Here is a 23581-nt window from a genome sequence, read left to right on the forward strand (position 1 = left end):
ATTTGGTTTATGGGCAAATAAAATGTTAAATTTATGTTTGTGTGGGCTTCCTCCTTTGTTGCAAGCATGAGCCAACTTGTAACAACTGTAATAAGTGCAACATTCAGACCTGTGCTCTCTGACTAGAGGCTGCAGGACTGAAGTAAATGACGCTGGACCTGCTGTCAGCCAACCGCCACCAGCAGCGACTAGGAAGGAGCCACCCTGAACTCACACCTTCGTTTCCTGTTAATGACACTTACTCGTCTTGCACGATGGTGAACTGCAGACTTCCTATTGCAAGCAACTCTGTAAAAGCCCGTCCTTTCTGTACACGGTTTACTTCACTTCCTCATTTGCACGCGGCTTGATATGGAGCTAAGCAGGTAACTTAGTATTTAAGCTTCATGTTTGTGTAGGTAAATACTGCAGGATGCCTCCAAACCACCTTGAGTCAACAACAAGCACATACGCCGTTTCAGAGGAAGAAAGCCCATGTTGTTTATTACAAACTTCATACATATTTATCCCACCACAGGGGAATCTGACAGACATCATTAAATTATATATATTTACATAAATGCACGATCAGTGACCGTGCAAGCTAGTTAGGACCGTTGCTGAGTTTCTTTGTGCTTTAGCTGATAAGCAGTGATTCTCAGGTGAAGCTCTTCAGTGTTGAAGGGAAGGTAAAAGTCTGCCCCAAGCCGCGGTGGCCGGCCTCTCAGGTGAGGCAAAGACACGGCCGTGAACAGACAGGTAGCCCTTGGCAGGGTGAGGGATCCTGCACGGGCTCAGAGACTGAGACCTCTGCACTCCCTTCATGGCTGTTATCCGAACTGACGAGTCCTTCATCGGGTGCATGAAGCCGCTGGAGTTGAGAGATGCTGGCGAGAGGGACGAGGACCCGCAGCAGGACCTGAGGCTGGTAGATGACCCACCTGGGAAAGTTTGTTTTAATTCATCAGAAGCGAGAAAAAGAAACAGAAAGATTATAAATCAGTGTTACATTCCCTCAACTGTGAATTATTTTGATGTGATGAAACAGATGCAGACCTGATAGAGGGGAGGACTCTGTCTCTAAACTTCGGCTGTTCCTGACGGCCTGGAGGGAGCGGAGGCTGGTCTGCAGAGGAGACCTGGTCCTGCCTGGTGATGCTGCAGCAACATGGGATGTTAAAAACAGGATCTTAACTCGGATCAAGAAAAATCTAATCCAATCCTGCTACCAGAGGTGTCAAGTAACAAAGTACAAATACTTCGTTACCTTACTTAAGTAAAAATTTTGGTTATCTATACTTCACTGGAGTAATTATTTTTCAGACGACTTTTTACTTTTACTCCTTACATTTTCACGCAATTATCTGTACTTTTTACTCCTTACATTTTAAAAACAGCCTTGTTACTCTATTTCATTTCGGCCTTTAAACAAAAACTATCCAGTTAAATTGCTCCATCCGGATAGAGTGAATTTGGTTGTGGTTGTTTCAGATGTTCTTGTCCAGTTTTGTTCTTACATCCGTTCCCTCAGATTCCTGCAACTAAACTTGGATGTACATTCCAATAAAGGTTAGGATAAATGATAACATGCCTCTGAAGTTTGACTTTTTGCACCATTACAATACTTATAGGCAACTAGTCATCATATCTGCTGCTCTCTGAAACACATGTTAATGCTCAATAGTACACATATATGCTTCTTTAATATATTTGCATTATACTAAGATGCATTCCTTTTCAATGGCTTTTGTCCTTAATGGCTTTTTTCCCCCTTACATTACTTTTACTTTTACTTTAAGTAGTTTTGAAACCAGTACTTTTATACTTTTACTTGAGTAAAAAACTTGAGTTGACACCTCAACTTCTACAGGAGTATTTTTAAACTCTAGTATCTATACTTCTACCTGAGTAATGAATGTGAATACTTTTGACACCTCTGCCTGCTACTAGGATTTTATAATAGCACAAGTCCAAACCTTGGTTCTGAGCGAGTTTGAGCAGCTTGAACTGGGTGACCTGTTGATGAAGCCGGGTCATTTTGGGACTTTGGCATCCCGGTTTGGGTATTAATGTTGGTGGCTGTAAGCGTGGAGACGTGGATAACGATGACCCAGGCTGCCAGCGAGAAGAGGACGACGCTGCGACGTTGTTTCCTGCGGAAAACTCATCCAGACTCTCGGCCGAGGGGTTTGAAAGCTGAGGCTCCGGGTTTGTCTTGAACGAGGGGGCAGGCGGGGTGGAAACAAAGTCCTGCCTCAAACCTGGGAAACATGGAACAAAATGATCTCAGCTTTACTTTTGAGTGTTGATGGTAGAATTTAACCAAAAAAAAGTAAAGATATACTATTTTAAACTTACTGGCTTCCTGTATTTGGGCCATGATGTGGATGTCTGTGATGTCGTGCAGCCTGCAGGGTGTCGTGGTTGGATCATCGGAGATGTTCGGCTCCTTGCGATCTGTGCAGATTCATAATTAAATACACAAAGTTAAAATTCATGAATTATAATAATCATTATATTTTTCCCTATCTTTTATGGAATAATATCCAGTCTGATATAAAAGGTGCCAAACCTGAACTTTGACCTGAATTAGTTTTCAAGAGTATGCAACCTTTATAGAAGACTTTACAGAAGCATTCATTAGTCATGAGACTAATACTCATCATTATTAGATAAATAACCTTTATAGTTGAGCAGCACAACCTTCAAACAAACAAACAAACATCTTTCTGCAGCCATTTCTGGCTTCAGTCTGGTCTGCAGCAAATTCAGCATAAATCAGTCTTATTCTGATAAGAGGATTCACTCCTCCCGTCTCTGTTTCGTCTCGTGGATAAAGTTAACGCCTCTGAGTCGTGAACAGTTCGTTGTTTTATCCCGACTGTTCTCTTCCCTTTTCTTCTTGATGGATAAAAGCTATTTTGTCGTTTCTTCGATCCATGACCTTTGTTTGTTTCTCCAGCTTTTATCTTGGACTCGATTTTTGGACTAGTTCTTGAGGTTCTAGCGGGGTGTTTGAGCGTCATGATGAGATGCTTGACGTGACGCCTGTTAAGTCCTCTCTTTATTGTTAAGAACGGATCTTATTCACCAATGGTGCGTCCCGGAGGCCACCTTTGACCTGTGTGCACCAGCCTGCATGTTCTACTGTCCTTTCCCTGCTAGCTCTTGTTTTGGGTATCAGATTGACCCAGCTGTTTATTTCTGCACACCAGATCATTCACTTGGATTTTAAAATCTCATTTTCACCTGCGAGTTATTTTGGTCCAAAACTAAAACTGACATTAAGAAGAACTGTTTAGTAGCTGGAATATCGGACCTGACTGCTGCGAAAACATTTCCCTCAAGTTGTGATATTTCTGTAGGTCAATGATTTGGATTCATTTTCAGCTTTGAGCCGTTACAAGTTTATGTACATTTTGTATAAACAGAAGTTATTTGGGCTCTCGTTATGACATTACTGTCACCGTCAGGGTCGTTGAACGCTGTGCTGTCTGGTGTTTTGTCCTCAGAGGAGCCCTCAGACACACGGGAAGCTGCTGCACGTGTGTAGAAGAGGTGTCTTGATCCTGGCGAAGAAGTGAGAGCACGAATGAAGACAACGAGTCAAATAAAGACCACGTGCATAACATGCGTCTGCTCTTCTGCCTTACTTTGGTCCAGCTTCTTCACCAGCATACGACACGCAGCCTCCATGTCGGGAGTGGGGTTGTCGAGGACACGCCGACACCATCTGAGAGCAGGCTCCTTCTCCACAATCAACTGCTTCCTTGCAGGCTCGTATAACCTGTGAGACCAAATTAACAAGATTCATCCCACTCCCACTCAAGTGAACGCACAAAACCAGCTCTGCCTACCAGCTCTCTTCGTCCTGGCCATCGTCCTCGATGTGAAGAATCTCCACCAGATCCAGAGCAGATTCTTCATTTTCGGTCTCCTCGCCATCCCACGCATCTTCATCACAGCTCTTTCTGTGCAGCGGGCTACCCATGCGGGGTATGGGTGCACTGCAACCAGACTTCAGACTATCCAGTCTGAGTCTGGCGTCCATGGCAAACGACCGGCCTTTGCAGGTCATGACCGTTGCCCCTTCACACTCGGTCCAGGCGGTGCAGAGTGGATCTGGACGCCCCTTCAGCTGACCACAGCTGACCTTTAACTCGCTGCTGTGAAGGTCTTGGTGCACCTTTGATTCAAATTCTACCTGATTGTAGAAATACTGACACCAGTCGATTTTCACGTGGTCCTGGAGCTCCAGCTTCTGTTTGAAATCCTCAATCCTCCTCATGGCTGCACGCTTCTGCCCCGCTGTCTCCTGACAAAGTCTGGCTGGATCCTGACTTTAAAATTGCCCCGATAGTCCCACACTTGAGCGTGTCACACATAACAGCTACGGCTTCGGTCTACTTTCGACTGACCCAGATTTATGCAGTTGGGCTGGTAAGTAGGGGCACTCGACAGATTGGATGGCTTTAGAGAAGCATCAAGAGCTTATGTGGATTAAAGACTCCACAGGTTGCTCCTAAGAAGAAGCAAAGAGCCACCCAACATCACACGGTCAGAGCCAGTGCTGGTGGCTGATGAGGTCATTAGCTTTTTGAAAATATTTGCTTAGGTTAGTCATGTCAGGGGTAAAGGTCGGTTAGATTCTCAGAGCTGCTTTCTCTCTGAACCACTGTTACCCCTGAATCTTTTTCTATTTATTTTTTTGTGGCACATCAAATGCTACTTCTGACTGTCTGGGGTTGACAGCTCACACGTCCCTGCAGAGGAAGTCGTTCTGAGAAACGTGTCCGTGAACCAGAGGTGTCAAAAGTATTCACATTCATTACTCAGGTAGAAGTATAGATACTAGAGTTTAAAAATACTCCTGTAGAAGTTGAAGTATCAACTCAAGTGTTTTACTCAAGTAAAAGTATAAAAGTACTGGTTTCAAAACTACTTAAAGTATAAAAGTAAAAGTAATGTAAGGGGGAAAAAAGCCATTAAGGACAAAAGCCATTGAAAATGAATGTATCTTAGTATAATGCAAATATATTAAAGAACCATATATGTGTACTATTGAGCATTAACATGTGTTTCAGAGAGCAGCAGATATGATGACTAGTTGCCTATAAGTATTGTAATGGTGCAAAAAGTCAAACTTCAGAGGCATGTTATCATTTATCCTAACCTTTATTGGAATGTACATCCAAGTTTAGTTGCAGGAATCTGAGGGAACGGATGTAAGAACAAAACTGGACAAGAACATCTGAAACAACCACAACCAAATTCACTCTATCTGGATGGAGCAATTTAACTGGATAGTTTTTTTTTAAAGGCCGAAATGAAATAGAGTAACAAGGCTGTTTTTAAAATGTAATGGGTAAAAAGTACAGATAATTTTGTGAAAATGTAAGGAGTAAAAGTAAAAAGTCGTCTGAAAAATAATTACTCCAGTGAAGTATAGATAACCAAAATTTCTACTTAAGTAAGGTAACGAAGTATTTGTACTTCGTTACTTGACACCTCTGCCGTGTACTGCCCGTTTCTCACTCCTGCATGCACAGCCAGATTAACAAAAAACCTTTACAGCTTTGCATTCTGTCGATTTAAAATTAAGATCCAACCAAAATCCCCAGTAAATAAGGAGTACATTGCTTTTAATATATATTACAGTCAGCCGTCTATGCAGATAATAAGCAAGGAATGACTGGTTAAGCTTTTAGGGACTAAAACAGTGGTGAGACTTTTATTGTAAAGCACGATGAAGATGCTGAACACGCTAAAGGCCTAAACTTGCTCAAGAAGTCCTTTCTGCTCTTCCTGCCGACAGTTATAATCCTCCAGTTCCTCTCCCATGGTGGAAACAGTTTTTATCTGATTGCTACTCCTCCAAAAAATCCGCAATCATTTTCTCAGTACATCATACCATGCTCACTGATACACCTAACAACAGCAGTCATCCAAACACTTCAAGAGTCTGAGTAGTATGGGTGGTGAAAGTTCAGTACCCTGTGGTGCTCCTTTGCTGCGGACCAGCTGGGTAAACACAACCCACAAACTGTGCTGTGTTCATACATGAATTCATACAGTATATCTGTATATCTTATGCATTTATGTAAAAGCAGCCAATTGTTAAATCTTTTATGGAGTCTTCTATCAATTGTTTCTCAATTTCTTGATAGACTGATAAATATTGACAGTACGGTGAAAAATCCTGATAGGCTATATACAGTAAGTGCTATTAATTATTATTGAAACAGTTCAGTGGCGTGTTTGTTTAGACTGAAGCTTATTTTAAGTTACCGCTCATAGAACTAAAGTCGGACGAGTGAAGCAAAACCCCAAGGAAGCAAAGGGGAGTAAGTCAATTAGATGAATGGAATATAAGGAGTACAGAAGAGAGTTGCGTGAAAATAGAAACCTACATTTAATCAAAGTAAATTAAAGTAACACATTTTAATTTAATGCAACACAAAAGTAAGTAAATATGCTGAGTTACACGTATTTTAAGTGCTGCATCATGCAGGAGGAAAATGTGCTGCCGTGACCTGCAGGTGTGGAAAGGCAGAGCGTCTGTTGAACCTTCGACCACATCTGGGTGTGGTTAGGCGTGGACGGAGCGCGTCAGTGGGGAAGGCGCAGCACAAAAGCATTGTTTATTTACAGAGGAAATTCCAGTGTGTTGCTCCCACAAGGATTGTTGTTATTCTGTATTTGTACAGATCAATCCAACGAAAAGAAACACATCGGCCTGTGGAGGCTGCAGGGATGGTTTTGAACTTTGAGCTGAGGCCGAGGAGCAAAGCGTCCTGACTCAAATCTGCACTAAAGGAACAGTAACCCTAGTTAGTAACTATGCAAATCTGTTAGACAAACAGTCTTATAAAAAATGTAAAAAAAAAGCCCAACGCAAGTATTAAAAGGAGATGAATGCAAACTGTGATGAACAATGCCTCATTACACATCACAATGTGTTTTAATTAATTTCACAGAAATGAAGTGAAAGCTATGTGTGTGGTTAAAAAGTACTTTTCTAGATTCAGTAGTTTGCAGTTCCACCTTTGGCAGCAGTAACTTTATGTAATGGTTTACTGTATGATGTCATCAGTCTCTCACATCTTTGTGGGAGGAATTTTTCCGCTCCTCTTTCTTCTTCTGGTGCTGCACCCAGACGCTGGAGTTGTACCAGAAACAGAGAAAGAAATGGTCACATTTCTCCCACTTTCTTGCTGATAAAAAGTCTTTTTAGGTCTTACATGTCTTTATTATCCCTGAGGGGCAATTTGATGTACAGCAAGCAAAAAGACATAGTCTACACACCACATAAAAACAATAATAAGATAATAAGTACTCATTTAAAAAGCTAATGACAGCCATGACGTGATTTTCTGTCCTGCATTTTGTCTTTCTGTATGCATTAGGTAACCAACCGAATGGCAGTTATATAAAGTAATTCAAAAGAGGATGGAGGGCTTGGATCAGCCAAGATAAACCTAACCTTCTTTAAAGACTTGAGACAGTTTGTTGACATTGTTTAACTGTTTAACTCGTTGAGTCAGTTTTGTTCAGTCAACATTTTGTTGAGTCAGCCTTTTAAACTCTTTATTCAAACAAAATTACTTACAAAAGGGTATATGTCCACATCTTATATCTAAAAACAAAGGTGATAGCCACCATGGCATAGCCCACTGCATATGATAACTTCCGAAGCCTCGAGATGACATTTGACCATGTTGGATTCAATGTGTAAGAAATGCATGACAAGCACATAAATAAGTGCCGGATGAGGGACATAAAAATGTACCCTCAGACAGCGATCAAGAATGTGAATTCAAAGTTGCGTTTTGGACTAAACTGAAGGTATGTTTGTGTCTTCTGCAACAATGGACACTTTAATCAGACTTTATATGTTGTTATGAAATATGAACAATGACAATAAAGAATCTTGAGTAAGAAGAACGGGACGACCCCCCTCTGACATCACAGATAGGTCTTCTGTGGAACTGTTGAAGCTTGATTTTCTTGGTACTGTGCGGCGCCATGTTTCAAGTGGTTGGACCGAGCCGGCCTGCAGGAGCCGTGGAGCTGCTGGGGAACATTCTCAGTGGCTCAGAATTCAGATGCCGTTTTGGTGGCAACATCAGAAATGACGCTGGGTTTGCTTCCCACCTTCACCCCTGAAGTTGGAACGTTGACGCTTGATTTTAACAATGTGGGTTACTGAAAACTAGCTCACTTTTAGAGCCAGCCCCTTATGGTAATGCACTGAACATCACATTCATTGGATCTTTTATTCAGACCTCTATGGTGGTATCAACGGCTTTATATCAGGCTTTAGTTTGTAGTGATTTTTTTGGCTGTGCACTTCCCTAAAACTGAGTCCACTGTGACTTAAATTGCACAATATGTTAACCTGAGGGACTGTAAATTGGTTTGATTTTACGAGTAAAAATTGAAGTTCTCTAATAACTAAAGGTAATAAGTCACACTTTTAGGTCATAGCATCACCTAAAGCTGCATCTGATTAAAACAATTTTAAAGGATACCGTAATATTGTATATGATAGGCAGCTTTAATGGATATGTTTATCTTGACGAAATACTTATTATAAAGTGTATATAATAAATAAACATCAATAGTATCGTAACAACAATGTAATATAACATTGTTATACATTTTGGTTAGTATGATATAATGGCGTGATCATGTGATCTTCAGTTACAGAAACAGCTGATGAAAAAGGTGAGCACAAAAAGTATTAGCACTAAAAGTTCCAGTCATTTGTGGTGGTGGAAATGCAAATCAATATAATAATGTGAATACCTATTTGTGGTAGCGGGACCTGCCATCCTAATTCTTGATATCACACTTTAGTCTGGCTCCTCAGGGCCTAACTGTGATCTCCAGACGGTGTTGTCAACAGATGCAGAAGAAACCACTTCTTGACTCCACTGGATTCAACCAATCAGAGGAAGGAAGACTGTGACGGCAGCCAGGTTGATGGATGACGTGCACTGGGTCTGATCCAGCCAGCCTCCACTACCTGTTTGTGTGGAGCATTTGAGTCGTGGTGCCAAAAAAGAGACTTCAGAACATCACTGGTAGCCTGTCGAGTAATGTTACCTATTCTTGTCAGATAAATATTAGGTACAAATATGTTTTATTTATTGGTTTGTTTATTCATTAATTTATTTATTTATGCTGCACTGGAAGCATGATTTATCAGCTGGAAACCTTTTTTTATATACAGACAAGGGTTTTTATGATGTTATATCAGAATCAGAATCAGGTTTATTGGCCAAGTAAGGTCAGACAAGACAGGGAATTTGAGGGAATTTTTGCTCACTGTACAGTAAATAGACAAATGACAGCTCTTATAATAAAAAAAAGACATTTTTCATTAGTAATCCCACAATGGGGAAATTGTATTCTCTGCATTTAACCCATTTTCTATAAACTAGTAGCAGTGGTCTGCCATGCAGTGGCACGGCGCCCGGGGAGCAGTAAGGGTTAAGCTCAGGGGCCCAAGGTGGTTGACCTCAGTTGCACTTCAGGGGCTTGAACGGACCTGAATTGCAACCTCCAGACTCGAGCCCTCCTCTGTAACCACTAGGCTACCACGCCGTAATATGAGTTAGACATGGTAATTGAAAGCTGCATTGTTACAGCATATGATTGTGGTTATTATTATTATTAGTAGTATTATTACCGTATTATTGCACAGTAATTGATTACTTTTAGACTCTATGATTGAGGAGAGTTCATCGGAGCATCTTTATCTTCATGTTTTAGATGATGTGCTGTTTATTTTATTATTATTATGCTTGTTAATATGTTTTTTGAAGCACTTTTTAGTAAAAATGCTTCATCAATATACTAATATTTTTGGAATGAAAATATTGAACCTTGTTAATGCCTTAAGTTTTCCCTACAATTATACCTTTTCTTTTAAGTGAAAGGTAAAAGTGTAAGGTGCAGCAGTATGAGGTAGACATGCTTATTGAAAGGTGCATTGTTACAGCATATGGTTGTGGTTATTATTATTATTATTATTATTATTATTATTATTATTATTATTGCACAGTGATTGATTACTCTGAGATTCTATGAGTGATAAGAGTTCATCAGAGTATCTTTATCTTTATGTTTTAGAGGATGTGCTATTTATTTTAATATCATTATGCTTGTTAATATGCTAATGAAGCACTTTTTAGTGAAAATGCTGCATCAAGAAACTAATATTTTCGGAATAAAAATATTTAACCTTTTTAATGTTACTTTCTCTTCAGTAAAACAGTGTTTTTTCCCCTACCTGTTAGGTAGGTAGGTTACCTGTCCTCCCCGCGGGGAGGTGTTTTCCACCTGCGCGAAGCCCCGCCCCTCTCTCTCAGCTTCCGTGTCGTCATCGCTGACGTCGCCCTGCTGCCTCCGACTGTCCGCTTCCCTCGACTTCACTTCGTCCAGCAGCATCTCGAGATGTGCTCCGGTGACCGCTGCGCAATGTGACCCGCGGAGGGACGACATCGCCTTGAAGAGTGACCCCCACCCCTACACCCTGAACCCTCCACCCCCCCACCCTCACCTCCGTCCCGGGGGGAAATGCAGGACCTCACCGCCGCGGCTGCAGCCGGCAGCCCCGCCGGGGGAAGCAGCGCCCACCAGGTGAGAGCGGAACTCTGTCTTTGGCTTCACACTCAAAACACCCCTCAGTTAATTCAGTGTTAGTATCTGAGGAAGAGATAGAAACCCATTAAAAGCCCCTTGAGTGACCTGCCGGCTCTCGATGGGAGGATGTGTTCAGGTGAAGCAGTTGAACCAGTTTTGCCGCATAACTGGATCAGACGTCCCGCTGTCTGCGCGCAGGGAGGCGTGTGTTTACATTAATGTCTCGGGCTGTTAAACTCCAGATAGATTTACTTCACTGGTCTGATAGACTATTATATCATGTTATTCAGAATAGGCTATTCAAGAAAGTGTAAATAAAATATGACTTAATATCCACAAATGTGCAGCTTTATGTCAGTATTTTTAATTTGTCTTCATCTTCACTTTAGATGTTAAAAGTAAAGGTTGACAGTTTTTTCTGTTGCCTATACCAATTTATTAAGTCAGGGCTGAGACGACCTAATTATGACCTAATTATGACCTAATTATAAATAACAAGATAAAATAAGATAGTCCTTTATTGATCCCCAGAGAGGAAATTCGGGTGTTACAGCAGCTCAAAGTCAGATTCATGTTCAGGGCAACATGAACTCAGACTAAATAAAGGATAAAGATAAATTATAAGTATGAAAAATTAAAAAAACATACAGTAAAATAGAAACTGAATAAGTGTATATAAGTATAAGTATAATAAGTATTATAAAAAAGGATGCTTAATTTAATAAACGCCTATTGCTGTTCCTGTTTATAGTAATGGACCAGATGACGGAGATCCTTTCTAGACCTCTTTCCGTTTTACTTTTAAAGATGTTTATTAGGATTATCTGGTAGATGCTGGTATTAGTTCCTCCATAGTCGCTAACTTACCTCCATTATGTGCCTCTTCCAGGTCCACTTTTGACTCTCCATGCCATTGCATCCTTATTTATCTGATTCACTACTAATTAAGTGAATAAAGCCTGGTGTAATTAGATTTTACCCAAAGTTGTTCAAAAAGGGTTTTAGTTAATGTTTAGGTATTGTTTTCACTTCAGTGGAAAAACTATTGTTATTTCATTTTAAGCCCTTACAATTGTAGTCACAGCAAATAAAAGCAGAAGAGCCACCGTCACCTCAATCAGTTCCTCATTGTGACAGGACACAATAAAGTAGTTCTGCTCTTGTTTAGAGGCAGAAACAGGCCTGAAATAGTCCCGTTGATGGTTTAAAAACTGGAGCTGACTACAATATGTAGACAGTGTGTTTATGTACATAGTAACTCTGGGTTATTACTAGCAAATGCTTGATAATGTGTCACAATGATGTTCAATAAGTTGTTTTAACACATATCAATATATTGCTGCATCGCGGTCTGCTCAGCTGTGACGTGTTCACTGTGACATGTGCTGATTACAAGACGCTGAAGAAGAGAGGTCAGCTTCTGCTTGATGCACTGCGTAACAACAATAACTGATGATTTAATAAAGTTCATTTTGTCCATGGCTTTACAATTTAATTTGCTGATTCCTTTCGCCTTCATTAGAGTCAGAGTAGGGTGACTCTAAATATCCGATGAAAACAATCAGCAAATTAAATTGTAAAGCCACGGACAACATTAACTTTATTAAAACAATAACTAAAGTTCTCCTACTTGTGCATGTGGATTAGCGGCGCTGATGGTGGCAGCTTGATGCAGAAGCTCCTCGATTGTTGATTTCCTCTCACTTTTCCTAACAATCCAATTCTGTGTATTTCAGAATTCACTACACTTGAACGGGCATGGAGTGATTAAAAATGGTCACAACCCGGCGTCATCTCCAGAGCCACCGTTTGAATCCCGAGCCCCGAGTCCCACGCCCGACCCGACGCCGGAGGTCGAGAGGGGGCAGTGGGGCGGCAAGCACGAGTTCCTGCTCTCCTGTATCGGATACTGCGTCGGCCTGGGGAACGTGTGGAGGTTCCCGTACCTCTGCTATCGCAATGGCGGAGGTCAGCCACTTACAAACATGCTGCAAGCTGAAGTTTCAGATGCCTTTGAATGCCTCGGGTGTGTGTGTGAAAGTGTGAGATTTGTTTTGCAGACGTCCATTGCTACCAAAGACCGTGTTCTACCTTCATTACAGAGTCTGCTTCTGTGTCCTGACCTTTTGAAATATGCATCTCCATCTGAACTAAAACGTGTTGAAACGTGGCTAAAGATAATTTAACATCTGTGTGTGCAGCTGCCGTCTGACGAGTTACCCCGCCTCTGCAGGCCGCCCATAAGCACCTAATAGCAGCACCCTTCCTCAGGCATGTGTGTCTCTAATCTCCACAGGTGTGTTTCTCATCCCCTACTTCATCATGCTCTTCATCACGGGGGTTCCCCTCTTCCTCATGGAGCTGAGTCTCGGCCAGTACGGTGCAGCGGGTCCCATCACCGTGTGGAAATGCTGCCCTCTGCTCAAAGGTAAAGACCTCCAGCAATCACAGACTCCCCAAAACTCAACCCTGTGAACCGTCAGATACATAATCTCACTGTGGCTTTTTTTTTTTTTTTTACTAAATCATAATCAGGTCAATCAGGGAGCATGAAAGCATGTGATGACATTTCAGCATCACTGTGTGCAGGAAGCTTCCCCTGGGGAGAAAAGCGAGCTGCCGTCAGAAGGCCTGTGTCACCAGTTAGTCCAGAATAACATCACAGTCCAGGAAAAGCCTGCTGACTCATTTTAACACGTGCGCAATAAGACTATACGTCATGTGGCTCTCCCTCGAAATTCCTGCCAGCTGTGCGTCGATGCTCGGTGGATTCAGATTCATATGTGATAAGGAGACCTAATATTAGATCCAACAATAGAAAGCTTTATCACCAGTCTTTTTTTTTATGTATTTATTTTTTACTGGCATTTTTTACTGGTAAAATCTCATTGAGACCCAGGGTCACATTCACAAGAGAGACCTGTTTCAGGCAGCAGCAGCAAAACACAGAGTTACAGACAAACTGAACGTACAAGGGACAAAAACAAAACAGGAACATAGGATAAGTAATAATAATTAAATTAAGTAAAAAAGGAACTAGTTAAATACAGCCCATGTGTAGACCCCCACTGACTGTCTCACCAGCTTCTACAAGTAATTTGAAGTCCTGTAGCGACATAAAACTGGACAGCTTCAGCTTTCAGTTCCAGGTTACAGGACTGAGGGGCAGATGTGATGTAATCCAGGGACCGGAGGCTACGATCAGACTGTTTCTGTGTCAAGTATGTGGACCAACAACATGCAGATTTTGTGTGTCAAAGTAGAAGCAGCCGTTAACAGGATGAAACAACGAGGTGGTTGAGTTTTACACATTTCTACAGAGCCGTGAATGAATGATTGAGCCTTTGAGCTCGATGTCGTGAGATGTTCCTCCAGTAAAGCTAATACTATTCTTTCCTGGTGATGTCATCTCTGTAATGTGATGTTGCCACACCTATCCTTCAGGGTTGAGATGATGCTTTGAAAACGTCAAGGTTTCCTCTTATTCTCTCAAATATAATAATAAACCTTTTGATCAAACGGTTAAACGTTGTCTCATCAAGCCACAGGACACGTCTGTAGAGGTTACGGTTTGTGTTCAAACTGTAATCTGGCTCTTTTTATGGTTATTTTGGAGCAGCAGCTTTCTCTCTGCCTTTCATCTGGTTGCATTACAAAGAAAGTTTTACTGTTGATTATGAAACTCTTTTTCCATCTTTTACAAAGTCTTTTGGTTCTGAGGTTCACGTTTGGGTTTTTGCACATATCACAACAAAACATATTCGTCTCTGAAATAAAAGCTGTCTCTTGTCTCCCCGGTGTGAAGGCTGTGTCCTCCACTCATGTTTATTTTGATTTTCCCATGATGTCAGGCAACGAGGCCCATGTGTTTGATCGGTGTCTTTAAAGTGTGTCAACGGGTGTGATCAGATGATATAAATGGTAAATGGTAAATGGCTTACACTTATATAGCGCTTTCCAGCTGTACTCCTACAGCCCCAAAGCGCTTTACACTGTAGACATTCACCCACACATTCACACACCGGTTGTCGGCGGAGCTGCCATACAACGGCGCTGGCCTGACAACCGGGAGCAACCAGGGATTCAGTGTCTTGCCCAAGGATATCACACATCATCGTATGGCATTATTTTAGCTGTTGAAGGCCGTGGTCCAATGAGAAGAGCGTTATAAAGAAATTCTCTCTCATTATACGCAGCCAGGGCCCCCGCAAGGGGTGTGCGAATCGTGCGACCGCACGGGGCCTCGCGCTATGGGCCGTTTTTTTTATTTATTTTTTTCCAATTTTTTAATTTTTTTTTTCCGTTTTTTTTCCTTTTTTCCCTCATAAATATCAACAGTCACATTCCATTACAGACTTAAATGTGTTCTAGTCTGTGCGCATCAATAAATATATGTGCAATGATGTGCTTGCTGATTGATGTCTCTGCAGCTGCGCGTGCTCTCTGAAAGGCTTGTTTGATAAATTTGAATTGAGTTTGATCAATTTAAAACTGATCCGACCGGTTCTCAAGCAGCCCCGGGGCCCCGCGTCGAGGCAAGCCAAATGATGATGAGGCAGGGGAAGGTATCCAGTATTTTGCTAATTGGAGAGTTAAAATTGTGCATATAGACACCCGATCCGACCCGAAAAACCCAAAAAATTTGCGCACGTGAGCCCCCCCCCCCCCCAGCCATTTTGCACAGGGCCTCGCAAATCTCCCAGACGGCTCTGTACGCAGCAGTTCATGTCTTTTTTCTAAACTGCATATAAACTTGTAAAATAAATGCATACTTTATAGAGTGTATCACACTTTAATTGTTTTTCTTGATGCAGGCATTGGGATTGGGATGCTGTGTGTGTCCACGCTGGTGTGCCTCTACTATAACGTCATCATCGCCTGGACGTTTTACTACCTGGGCAGCTCGTTCCAGAGCCCTCTGCCCTGGTCATGTGACGCCATAGCCAACGCAGCCATCTGTGGCAACGGCACCTTTGGAAACGGCTCCAAAGCCCACAGCCCCTCAGAGATCTTCTGGAAGTAGGTGGTTTCTAGCCAGAATCGTTCGTTACTTCAAAACAGTCTTGTGTACTAAATACTCTGTTCAGAATGCTTTTATAAGTATCCAGGCAGAAGCCTTGTTCAGAAACCTGTTTTTACCATATTAGGACACTTTAAATGTTTCTAATCTATTTCTCAGACAAAGAGAAAAGCTTTATCGGCACATTATAACAGAGATTAATACCTTTGTTTGAAAGCTCACACTCGTTATCCTCTACACCAGTGATTTTCAACCTTTTTGGTCTCCTGGACCCCCTCAGTTTTTTGGTCAACTCTGCATTTTTTGAAAACTGAATGCCCACTGAAATGGTAGGGGACTCATAATTTGAAAAGGATGGAGATCGTGTTAAGTTTGTGTTAACTGTGTGATGCTGTAACCTCAACAATGCAAACAGGTGCAAGATTTCTTATTAAAATACAATGAATGATGATTGTGAAAGTGAAGAAGAAGGTCATGTTACCTTCTGTAGTTTAGGTAAATAAAAGTCTTGATCACATTTGAGTAAAATAATAATCTATTTCTATACGTGTCGGAGGATCTTTTTTAAAAACATCCATTTTATTATCACAAACCCCCGGTTGAGAATCACTGATATAGACCTCGGGTTGTTTCACTCTTGAAGTAAATAAGTAAGTTAATATCATTTATGAAGCACCTTTGACAGACAGCAGTCACAAAGTGCCTGACAATAATAACAATAATAGATAAATCCATCACCTACTAATCCAGACCTGGTTGGTCACATGTCCTGTTTGCTCGTGTCTTGCAGTGAGAACGTGCTGGGTGTCGTGAACAGTGACGGCCTGCATGATCCGGGCCCTGTGCGCTGGCCCCTGGCGCTGTGCCTGCTGGCCGCCTGGATCATCATCTTCTTCTGCATGCTGAAGGGCATCCACAGCTCTGGCAAGGTGAAGCAGCCCCGAGCCGCGTTCATCGACCTGGCAGCAGAAGAAGAAGCACGCCTAACTCATTCCGCTCTGCGTTTTCTCAGGTGGTGTACGTCACGGCCACCTTCCCGTACTTTGTGCTCATCGTGCTGATCATCAGAGGGGCCACGCTGGAGGGCTCTATCCAGGGCGTCGCTTTCTACCTCACACCCGACTGGAGCCGCCTGGCCAACGCACAGGTAGTTCTCCCGGCTGACGGGAACACATGAGGCCGGAAGGGACGAACGCACCTGCGGTTGTTTCCACGATTCAAATGTACAGTATTTGGCTGCAGGTCTGGAATGACGCGGCCTCGCAGATCTTCTACTCGCTGGGTATCGGAGTCGGAGGGCTGCTCTCCATGGCCTCTTACAACAAGTTTGACAACAATGTCATCAGGTGAGTTTCCGGCGCTTTGTTTATTCTGTCATTGGAGTATTTCAGGCTTTATTGTCTAAGTCAGTGGTCCTCAACCTTTTTTCAGTGATGTACCCCCTGTGAAATATTTTTTCAGCCAAGTACCCCCTAACCAGCGCAAAGCACTTTTGGTTGTAAAAAAAAAAAGACCTAAAACAGAGCACTGTGCCATCAGTAACTGATTTATTAAACATAAAAATATTGCTGCTATGCTTCAACCACGACTCCATCGTTGGTCCAAGTGATTGACAGGTGAAGCCAGGTGGCATTTGAGAGGTTAGGTGGAACCATCCTGGTGTGGGGGATACTCTGCGGTTTTAGGATAATAAATTGAATAGCCTACTCCTGAAAATAAAATTCATTTTATGAATTTAGACTTATATTTTCCTCAATTATTTATGAAATATTTATTTTTAAAGGATTTTTGCATGGATGCTACTTTTTAAATATATGTATATTTTAAAATCTCACGTACCCCCTGTAGTGCCTTCACGTACCCCCAGGGGTACGCGTACCCCCATTTGAGAACCACTGGTCTAAGTCATCTTTCCTTTTTTGTGATTTCAGGGACACTATAATCATAACCACAGGAAACTGCACCACCAGTTTCTTTGCAGGATTTGCCATATTCTCGATCTTGGGTCACATGGCCTGGAGGAAAGGCGTCCCCGTGGCGGAGGTGGCCGATACAGGTAGCTTTCAGTCTCATTTCAATCCATGCACCATGCAGTTGGAGAGTCTGTGGACATATTATCACTTCAATCATACAACCTTCACTCTTCAGGTCCCGGCTTGGCTTTTGTTGCTTACCCAGAAGCCCTTGCGCTGCTGCCAGGATCAGTGTTTTGGTCCATTCTGTTCTTCCTCATGCTCTTCATGCTGGGGATCGACACACTGGTGAGACGGCGGTTCGCACGGACATAAATCTCCAGGTTCAACTCTATGGAGAGAAAATGGACTCAAAACATTTGTGTGTGCATATTTTCTGATTTGTGTGTAACTTTCTGGAAGTTGCGGACTAAACGATCAATATGTATTCAAAAATCCTCCTGCACACACACATCGTTAAATTCATGTGAACTAATCGCCTGGTACACACGGTCAAAACTATAGATACACACAAATGGTTTTGAGACTCTTTTCACGCCTCCAAGAAACCTCACAGATTGGTCCATACATGGTGCATTTAGGGACTGGTGGAAAGATGGGTCATCTGAGTTTTCATCTGAGTCCAGTTTTATTTCCCTCAATACTTAGTCACCTATATCTCAGAACCCCGTGGTTATAACAACCTTTACTTTGTAATAGTCTATAATTCCTTACATGGACAGATATGCATTTATGGGCCATACAAAGGTAATTTGATTTTTTTAAAGCAACGACCGCTCGGTGGTGGAAATGTTCTTTGGCTGGGAAATGGGGAAGCAAGAAGACGGTAATGACGGCATCACAGTGGTCTAAGGTGGTCTGAAGAAGGTTTACCTTCTTGGGGGAGGGAACTAAGTATCGAGGGAAATGACGCTGGACTCAGATGAATCTCAGATGACCCAGCTTTCCACCAGTCCTTAAATGCACCATGTAGGACTAATCTGTGAGGCTTGTTGGAGGCGTGAAAAGAGTTTCAAAACCATTTGTGCCTGTGTATCAGGCATTTCGTGCACAAATATTTAACGATTTGTAGGAGGCTTTTTAAATTTGTAATTATCATTTTGTCCGTAACTTCAAGCAAGTTACGCACAAATCTAATAATACGCACAAATCAGATAATACGCACACACAAATGTTCTGAGTTGATTTTCTGTCCATACACCTCCGAATGCCTGACGTCCCCTGTTCTCCCCCCGTCCCCAGTTCGGCAACATGGAGGGCATCACCACGGCGGTGCTGGATGAGTTTCCACACCTCAGGACCAACACGCTGCACAAGTCCTTGTTCCTGGGCGCCCTGTGCTTCGGTTTCTACGTGATGGGCCTGCTGCTGGTGACGAACGTGCGTGAGGTTTTCATGAATCCCAGCATGTGACGACTCGGGTTGTGTCCGCATCGTTTTCACACCTCCCGCCCTGTTTGTGTCTTTGTAGGGAGGAATTTACTGGTTTACCCTCATTGACTCCTTCAGCACTAGTTTCGGCCTCATCATCATCACCTTGTTCATGTGCATTGGCATCTCCTTCTTCTATGGTACCCCAACTCACACCCCCACCCTGCACATTGTTCTGTTTTCCCAGCTACACGTCACTCTTTGGTTTTCATTGTTATTCATCAACCGTTAATCCCGACTCTGTCCAGGGTTTTCCACGGCTGTAAATAAAGTACTTTATTTTCTTGTTAACAGGAGTAAACCAGTTTTGCCAAGATATCATTGACATGATCTGCCACTGCCCCCCCTGGTGCAGCAAGGTGCTGATTTACTTCAAAGCCTGCTGGGTTTTCTGCACCCCGTTTCTGCTGCTGGTGAGTACTTCCGCCAACACCAATATCTATTCATCTTTATTCAGAGACAAACTTTGCACCGAAGCGGTGCAATGATTTTGCACGTTCTTCTCATAACTGCACTTTGTGTGCAATAACCAGGACAGTGCAATAACTTTGTGCAATATTACATAACACTTATTTCTCTTCTATCCATATAATTCTATTTGTGGCACTGCACTCTTTATTTTTAATCTTATTTTTATTTCTATTTTTATTTTTATTTTTATCTTTGTTTTTAATTTTTTATCTTTAAATGTGTGTTTGGTTTTTGGGGTGTTTTATTTGTACATGACAGTGCTGTGTGAGTGAGATGGGGATGTCAATTTCTCCAAGGGAACCTCCCAAAGGGATTAATAAAGTCGTCTGAATCTGAATCTGAATCTGACTAAATGTATGCTTAATTCAAATTAGCCCCAGCACACTACTTCCTCTCTTCTCACAAAGAGAAGAGGGGAAGTAGATCAGTGTGAGGGATGTTTTTGGATGAGTTATACATGTGCGAGGGCGAAAACGGCAGCGAGGAGGAAGAACAGGGAGAGATAAACAACTCTTGACAGGAATGTTCAGGTGTAATTTATATCCTGCTGAGCACCGCCCGCCTGGATCTGTTACATCTCCCACAAGGACTCCACCCTCTACTTCCTGAAATGACAGGATCCAGACAAAGACTAACCCCCTGATGACCTTGAGTCACCTTGAGTTAAATCCTGTGTTGTGAACTTTGCTGATCCGTATCATTCTACGCCCCCGTCCCGTGCCATCAGCTCCTCTTTTATCTCTGGTCCTTTGCGTTGCCTGAAGCCGTGTTACCATTTCCATTCAGGCCAATTATAGAGGTAATATCTCCAGGTTTCACTCTGTGCCGACCGGAGGAGCTAAAAATGATCCCAAAGGCACTGATTTCTACACTTGCTCTCTCACTCTCTCGCTTCTTCTTCTTCAGTCACAAGTGAGACTTTCTGTTTACATGAAACTCTCCTCTTCTCTCTCTGTCTGTCTGTCTGTCTGTAGTTCATCCTGACCTACATCTTCATTGAGATGTACAACACGCCGCTGCGCTACGGCTCCTACGTGTACCCGCGGTGGGGGAAGGCCCTGGGCGTGTGCATGGGCGCGACCTGCTGCCTGCAGATCCCCGTCTGGGCCATCGTCGCCATCAGCAGAGAAACCGGAACCCTGAAAGACGTCAGTATCACCGCGGGAGGTCGGGTTACAGCTCCGCTGTTGTCCTCCTGAAGTGTTCACATGCCTGTGACGGGTGTGACTTTCTTCTCTCCTGCAGCGTTTCCGGAAAGCCATCCGACCCCTGAATTCCTGGAGGGTGAATAACCTGAACAGCACCGGCCGAGCGGAGGAGCGCATGGAGCCCGAGAGAGTGGAGGCTCCGTTCACCGTCACGCTTACCGACGCAGACTTCACGGCCATGACGTGGGAGATGGGCAGCGAGGCCTAAGGACGCAGCGATGGACTCACCGTGATGAACAAACTGAGTTTATTATTCGTTACTCGTCCCAGCGAGGCTCTGCATCGTGTCAGACGGAGTCCTGCAGGGCAGCGGAGGAGGACGGCTTTATTTATACTCTTGTGTTTATAAGGGGGGGGGGGGTTATGTTGTCTAGATTGCAATGTTGCAAAGGTGATGGACATCTCAAAGGTACCATCCCGATGATCATGTTTTAGAAGCACAGAAGGACAGAACGGCATCTGAAAATGTCCTGAACGATGAGATTTTAAATCACAAAATCAAGAAGGAAGGATTCAATCCTCAACACTGTTCCCCGACACGTCACGATGAACCTGGAAACGTGACCCCAAGCACCCGTCTGCTGGACTACATGGTTCTGATGACAAGGTGGCAAACACCTTCAGGTTGTTTTCCTTTTTAAAAGAACTGCTTAAATTATTGCAAGAATAAATAAATGCCAAAGCGACCGACCGAGTGAACTGTTTTCAAGGGGCTGTCCGCACTTTTGAGGACAGATATTCACTTCTTTTCATTTCTACATGTGTGAAATGAGGTTAATGCAAACTTAGATAAATAACAAGACGTGTCATATGTTATATCTGCCCATTAGTGGTTTAAGAAAACTCAGCCAAAATGCAAAAACAGCAAGTTAAAAGCTTCTGCTTCAGTAGAAATAAGGGCAAGCAACAGCCAGGCACTGATTATTAAATTAACTTGATTAACTGATTGTTAGCAAATTCTATAAAACCATTTCCCCGCTTGGCCGGTCCGGAGCACTCAGCTATGTGTTAACACCACCGAGTAAAGACATAAGCAGAGATCACAGAGGAGCTGTTGTTGCTGCCCATCGGTCTGGAAGTTCATCTCTGCAGAATTTGGAGTCTGTCGTTCTACAGTTCGATTTTTTCACGAGTGCAGAAATATTCAAGCCAGTTGTCCCGGGAGTGAGTGTCACAATGTGCAACGATTGGGGGGGGGGGGGACACCCAAATGAAAACGGGTGAGCTCATGAAAACTCATGAGGTGCATCTCAGACTTGTCAGGTCTCAGCATGGTGGATGTTAAAGTTTACATAAGTGGGACTTGTTAGTAGAGATTGCCGTGGGAAAGACTTTCCTCCCTAAAAAGAACTTGGAGGTTCCTGAAATAATGTCCACTGGACGAAAGAGTACAAGGAGGAAGAGCGTTTCCAGGAGGCTCAGCGTTTATCAGAAACCAAACACATCAGCAGAAACATTGTGTAACAGAAATATGCTCTGGGCTTGTTCTGCAGAGTTCTGTGTTTTAAAGTTGAATGTGAGGACGTCTGTAACAGCTAAAGCTTGACTAAAGCTGTGTGATGCAACAGGACAAGGACCCCTACAAAATAAAAGCTGAAAACAAAGAACCAAGGTCTTTTAAAAGTGGTTATGGTTCATCCTGTCCTGTGGCAGCACCTTAAAAGCTGTGCTTGAACAAATGTCTGCAAAATGAACTGACGCAACACTGTAAAAGAAGACTGAGACATTTCAACCTCAGTGATGTGAGACACGGATAAGCGATTACTTCAAACTGTTTCTACACATGATGGTTCTACAAGATGTTGCATCATCAAGTGTTTTTCACACAAATTATTTATTTAAATAATGATACTCTGTACTTTGTTATTTGCTTTTAATTTAAGGTTGCATGTGCCTAATTTTAAGACCCGTTGAAGATCAGATTTTTAATGATGATCAATAATGATAATAAAACCTTACAAGTGTTTCTGTCTTATTCACATGACTGTAATTATGCAGCAGTATTGTTGACATTGTTGAAAGGCCTGATTTATGCAATGTTTTCTGTTCACAATTTTTAATTTTAAACAGTTAAAGGTTATTGGAAAATGGGATCATTAGGTATTATAACATAAAAAAGAACGATATAAGGACTTAATTACATGTGACAACAAGACTGTGTTTTGTGTCCTAAGTAGAAGCTAAAATAAGATGACTATCACAGATTTATTACCAGATTTATTTCACAGTTGCACTATTTATCTTATCTTCTATATCCAAACATTCAGTTTGATGTCACGGATAAAAAAAGGCATCTTTTGAAGAACATTGTTGAACGGTGGCAAAGGAAATTCACGAGATGTCCACCGCCCGAGTATTAAACTTCTGTAGCCAAATGAAAAAATCACATTTGTGTATTTGCAAAAATGTTTTCTTTTCGGCCAGGTCACTGTTTAGCTGATCTGATCTGACAATGACGTACACTGACCTTGGAGTTCACCTTGAATCTGTTTGGAAGTTGTATCCGTCCAGGTGTGTATGTGGGGGGACTTGTACGAGTCTTGCCTCAAGGGGGCAGCACAGACACGTTGAACTCTTCCTACCCTCTGACCTATTTATACAGTATTTCTTTCCACACGGAGATAAATATGACTGTTAAATACAGTATTTCTTTCCATATGTGGTTAAATATGACTGTTTTATACAGTATTTTTCTCCACACTGAAATATGACTGTTTAATCCAGTATTTGTCTCCACACTGGGTTAAATATGTTTTATACAGCATTTTATTTCCACACGGAGACTGTTTTATACAGTATTTGTTTCCATATATGGTTAAATATAACTGTTGTATACAGTATTTCTTTCC

At 42.3% G+C, this 23581-nt stretch overlaps 2 protein-coding genes across 4 annotated transcripts; one reads left to right on the forward strand and one right to left on the reverse strand.

The window, feature by feature from the left end:
* Nucleotides 1–455: 455 nt before the first annotated feature.
* On the reverse strand, nucleotides 456–4510 carry LOC133460290 (SLAIN motif-containing protein-like). Of its 3 annotated transcripts, none has more exons than XM_061740901.1 (7): nucleotides 3837–4510; nucleotides 3633–3766; nucleotides 3396–3548; nucleotides 2338–2436; nucleotides 1956–2240; nucleotides 1036–1137; nucleotides 456–920 (listed from the first exon to the last, which is right to left on the reverse strand). In XM_061740901.1, the coding sequence occupies exons 1-7, from the start codon at nucleotides 4265–4267 to the stop codon at nucleotides 652–654; spliced, it is 1473 nt and encodes a 490-aa protein (XP_061596885.1). In that variant the 5' UTR covers nucleotides 4268–4510; the 3' UTR covers nucleotides 456–651. The 3 variants fall into 3 exon arrangements, with proteins under 3 accessions (XP_061596885.1, XP_061596886.1, XP_061596887.1); XM_061740902.1 differs by having other exon boundaries at nucleotides 3441–3548; nucleotides 3837–4509; XM_061740903.1 differs by having other exon boundaries at nucleotides 3447–3548; nucleotides 3837–4505.
* Nucleotides 4511–10358: 5848 nt separating this feature from the next.
* slc6a7 (solute carrier family 6 member 7) lies at nucleotides 10359–22682 on the forward strand. The gene is made up of 14 exons (XM_061739835.1): nucleotides 10359–10626; nucleotides 12366–12597; nucleotides 12926–13057; nucleotides 15444–15648; nucleotides 16440–16578; nucleotides 16662–16796; nucleotides 16892–16995; nucleotides 17581–17705; nucleotides 17798–17910; nucleotides 18865–19002; nucleotides 19094–19193; nucleotides 19348–19466; nucleotides 20499–20672; nucleotides 20770–22682. The coding sequence occupies exons 1-14, from the start codon at nucleotides 10564–10566 to the stop codon at nucleotides 20938–20940; spliced, it is 1950 nt and encodes a 649-aa protein (XP_061595819.1). The 5' UTR covers nucleotides 10359–10563; the 3' UTR covers nucleotides 20941–22682.
* Nucleotides 22683–23581: the final 899 nt, after the last annotated feature.

The sequence above is a fragment of the Cololabis saira genome, chromosome 14, assembly GCF_033807715.1.
Source record: "Cololabis saira isolate AMF1-May2022 chromosome 14, fColSai1.1, whole genome shotgun sequence".
Taxonomy (NCBI): domain Eukaryota; kingdom Metazoa; phylum Chordata; class Actinopteri; order Beloniformes; family Belonidae; genus Cololabis; species Cololabis saira.

Coding starts and splice junctions, on each gene's coding strand:
- slc6a7 (XM_061739835.1), top strand. CDS start 10,564: ATGCAGGACCTCACCGCCGCGGCTGCAGCCGGCAGCCCCGCCGGGGGA. Junction 17,911..18,864: donor TGCTGGGGATCGACACACTG/GTGAGACGGCGG, acceptor CCCCGTCCCCAG/TTCGGCAACATGGAGGGCAT. Junction 19,467..20,498: donor GCACCCCGTTTCTGCTGCTG/GTGAGTACTTCC, acceptor GTCTGTCTGTAG/TTCATCCTGACCTACATCTT.
- LOC133460290 (XM_061740901.1), bottom strand. CDS start 4,267: ATGAGGAGGATTGAGGATTTCAAACAGAAGCTGGAGCTCCAGGACCAC. Junction 3,767..3,836: donor GGCCAGGACGAAGAGAGCTG/GTAGGCAGAGCT, acceptor TTGGTCTCACAG/GTTATACGAGCCTGCAAGGA. Junction 2,241..2,337: donor GGCCCAAATACAGGAAGCCA/GTAAGTTTAAAA, acceptor CATGTTTCCCAG/GTTTGAGGCAGGACTTTGTT.